At 65.4% G+C, this 2,469-nt stretch overlaps 1 protein-coding gene across 1 annotated transcript in view; it reads right to left on the bottom strand.

The window, feature by feature from the left end:
- Window positions 1-2,060, bottom strand: part of EMIHUDRAFT_252876 (hypothetical protein) — a gene marked incomplete at both ends in the record, with an annotated part of 3,455 nt that extends 1,395 nt beyond the window's left edge. Inside the window, 2 exons of the mRNA XM_005786884.1 lie at window positions 1,755-1,860; window positions 1,957-2,060. Coding sequence (XP_005786941.1) covers window positions 1,755-1,860; window positions 1,957-2,060 — 210 coding nt within the window. The remainder of the gene's footprint in view (window positions 1-1,754; window positions 1,861-1,956) is intronic.
- Between the last annotated feature and the right edge of the window lie 409 nt (window positions 2,061-2,469).

Genomic DNA, 2,469 nt, shown 5'->3' with positions numbered 1-2,469 from the left:
GCAGTAGCTAGCACCTTGGACGCCTCCTCCTTGGCCCACTGCAGCGCGGACTTGCCGTCAGAAGAGCGAGCCTTTGTATCCGCGCCAGCCCGAAGCAGGGGGAGCACGACGGCGAGGTAGCCGCTGTAGGCGGCACGCATCAGGGCGGTGACGCCACCGACGCTGTCCTGCAGGCTGACCTCAGCGCCGTGCCGAATCAGCAGCTCGACCACCCGCTCGTGGCTTTCGTCGGCGGCGTTCATCAGCGCGGTGTAGCCGTTTCTGTTCTGCAGGTTGACCTCCGCGCCGTGCCGCAGCAGCAGGTCGACCATCCGCTCGTGGCCTTGGAAGGCGGCGAGCATCAGCGCGGAGTCGCCGTCGCTGCTCTGCAGGTTGACCTCCGCGCCGTGCCGTATCAGCATGTCGAACACCCGCTCGTGGCCGTAGTGGGCGGCGAACATCAGCGCGGTGAAGCCGTCGCTCTTCTGCAGGTTGATCTCCGCGCCGTGCCGCAGCAGCAACTCGACCACCCGCTCGTGGCCGTTGAGGGCGGCGGCCATCAGCGGGGTGCCGCCCTCGCTGCTCTGCAAGTTGATCTCCGCGCCGTGCCGAATCAACAGGTCGACCACCCGCGCATGGCCTTCCTGGGCGGCGAGCATTAGTGCGGTGTTGCCGATGCTGCTCTGCAGGTTGACCTCCGCGCCGTGCCGCAGCAGCAAGTCGACCACCCGCTCGTGGCCGTAGTGAGTGGCGCGCATCAGAGCGGTGCCGCCGTTGCTACTCGGCAGGTTGACCTCCGCGCCGTGCCGAATCAGTAGCTGGACCACCCGCTCGTGACCGTAGCGGGCGGCGAGCAGCAGCGCGGTGCCGCCTTTGCTGTCCTGCAGGTTGATCTCCGCGCCGTGCCGCAGCAACAACTCGACCACCCGCTCGTGGCCGCGCACGGCGGCGCCCATTAGCAGCGTGAGGCCGCTCAAGCCGCTTCTCTCGTACGTCGCATCGGCCAGCCCGCCACTATCGAGCCACGCCAGCACCGCCTCCTCCTCGCCTCGCTCAGCCGCTAGCACGGCCGCGTCGGAGCAGCTCAGGGAATCTGCACCACTGCTAAGCTTGCGTGCCCCAGGGGGGCTGCCAAGCACTCGAGCACTCACCATCATCGCTGGGTTCCGGCTCTTTGAGGGGTAGGCGTGGCGGGCGCACCATACAGTGAGCTTGTTTGTGTCTGTGTGTCGCTCGTGCGTGTCGTCATCATCTGTCCTGCGTCCACCCATACCGCGTTGGTGTCCAGTCTGAGCCCGACTGTTGCTCATCTTTCTACATACATACATACATACAGACCGTGTGTGTGTGTGAGTGTGTGTGTGGCCTGAGCATCTGCACCATACAGACCAGGCCTCTACCCAGGGAGGAGTCGCTTCAAGCCTAGCTTCATACAAGCTGTGCCAAAAGAACCATCGATGTTAGTCTATGTATCAAATTTTGCAGAGCGGTACCGGTGAAGGAAAAACGTGGAAGAGGTCGCTCTGTGACTGTGTAGCATTGCGCCCACGAGGGGGAGAGGGAGGCGTGGTCTGTAAGACCCGCCGCGCTAACCGAGGAGAGAAGGCGTCGGCGTGTGTGGCACCCGCCCCGCTTGGGCCGAGCGACACGGCAGGCCGGAGCAGCGACCGCGCACGGTTTCGGGTGGGCACGCCACCATTGATTCATGGATTGTACAGGGGTAGAGAGCATTGTACAGCGGTAGAGCAAGTGGTGGTGGAGAGAAGAAATAGCACCGGCGCCGCTTGCTGCAGCCCAAGGCTGCGGCCGGCGGAGAAGTCGGTGATGTCGATGGAGCCGTCCGGCATGTGCGTCTCGGTGCGTGCGGCTGCGCAGCTCCGCCTTGATGGACGGACCAGCGAAGCCTAGAGCGAAGCGCATCTGCACCAGAGCACGTGCTGCTGCTCCACAAGCATGCCCGATGCAGCTCAGGCAGACATAGCGAGGATAGCCATCACCGCCTCCAAATGAGCCTTGTCACTGGGCCGCAGCAGCTCCAGCTCCTCGGCGCGCGTCCACCAGCGCTCCAGCGCGTGCGCCATTGTCGGCGGCGTTGGCGGCGGTAGAGGCGGCGGTGTAGGCGGCGTACATGCAGGAGCCGCTGCGGGCGCAGCTGCTGCCAGAGAGCGGAATGTGGCGAGGGGGATGCCTCCCAGGTCTGGTGGCAGAGCGACGGCCTGGTGCGTCAGGAGGCCGGCAGGCGAAGGTGCTGGCGCACTGCGTGACAGCGAGCCGGAGATCTGCCCCAAGGCACCGGGGCTGATTTGGTAGCCCTGTTGAGGCGCAGCGAAGCCCATGAAGTAGGGGTATCCCAGAGGGATGCTGCAGGCGATGGCGGTTGGTAAAGGAACGGCGTGCACCGTGCTCACGTTGTCGAGCGTGCGCAGGCATCTGGCGCAGCTCGGTGAGCCGACGCCGACGGCCTGGGTGCTCGGCGGGGACTGCTCGCCT

Source organism: Emiliania huxleyi, assembly GCF_000372725.1.
Source record: "Emiliania huxleyi CCMP1516 chromosome Unknown EMIHUscaffold_1482, whole genome shotgun sequence".
Lineage (NCBI taxonomy): Eukaryota > Haptophyta > Isochrysidales > Noelaerhabdaceae > Emiliania > Emiliania huxleyi.
The sequence above is the reverse complement of the archived record's forward strand: the minus strand, read 5'-3'. Positions and strand labels throughout refer to the sequence as shown.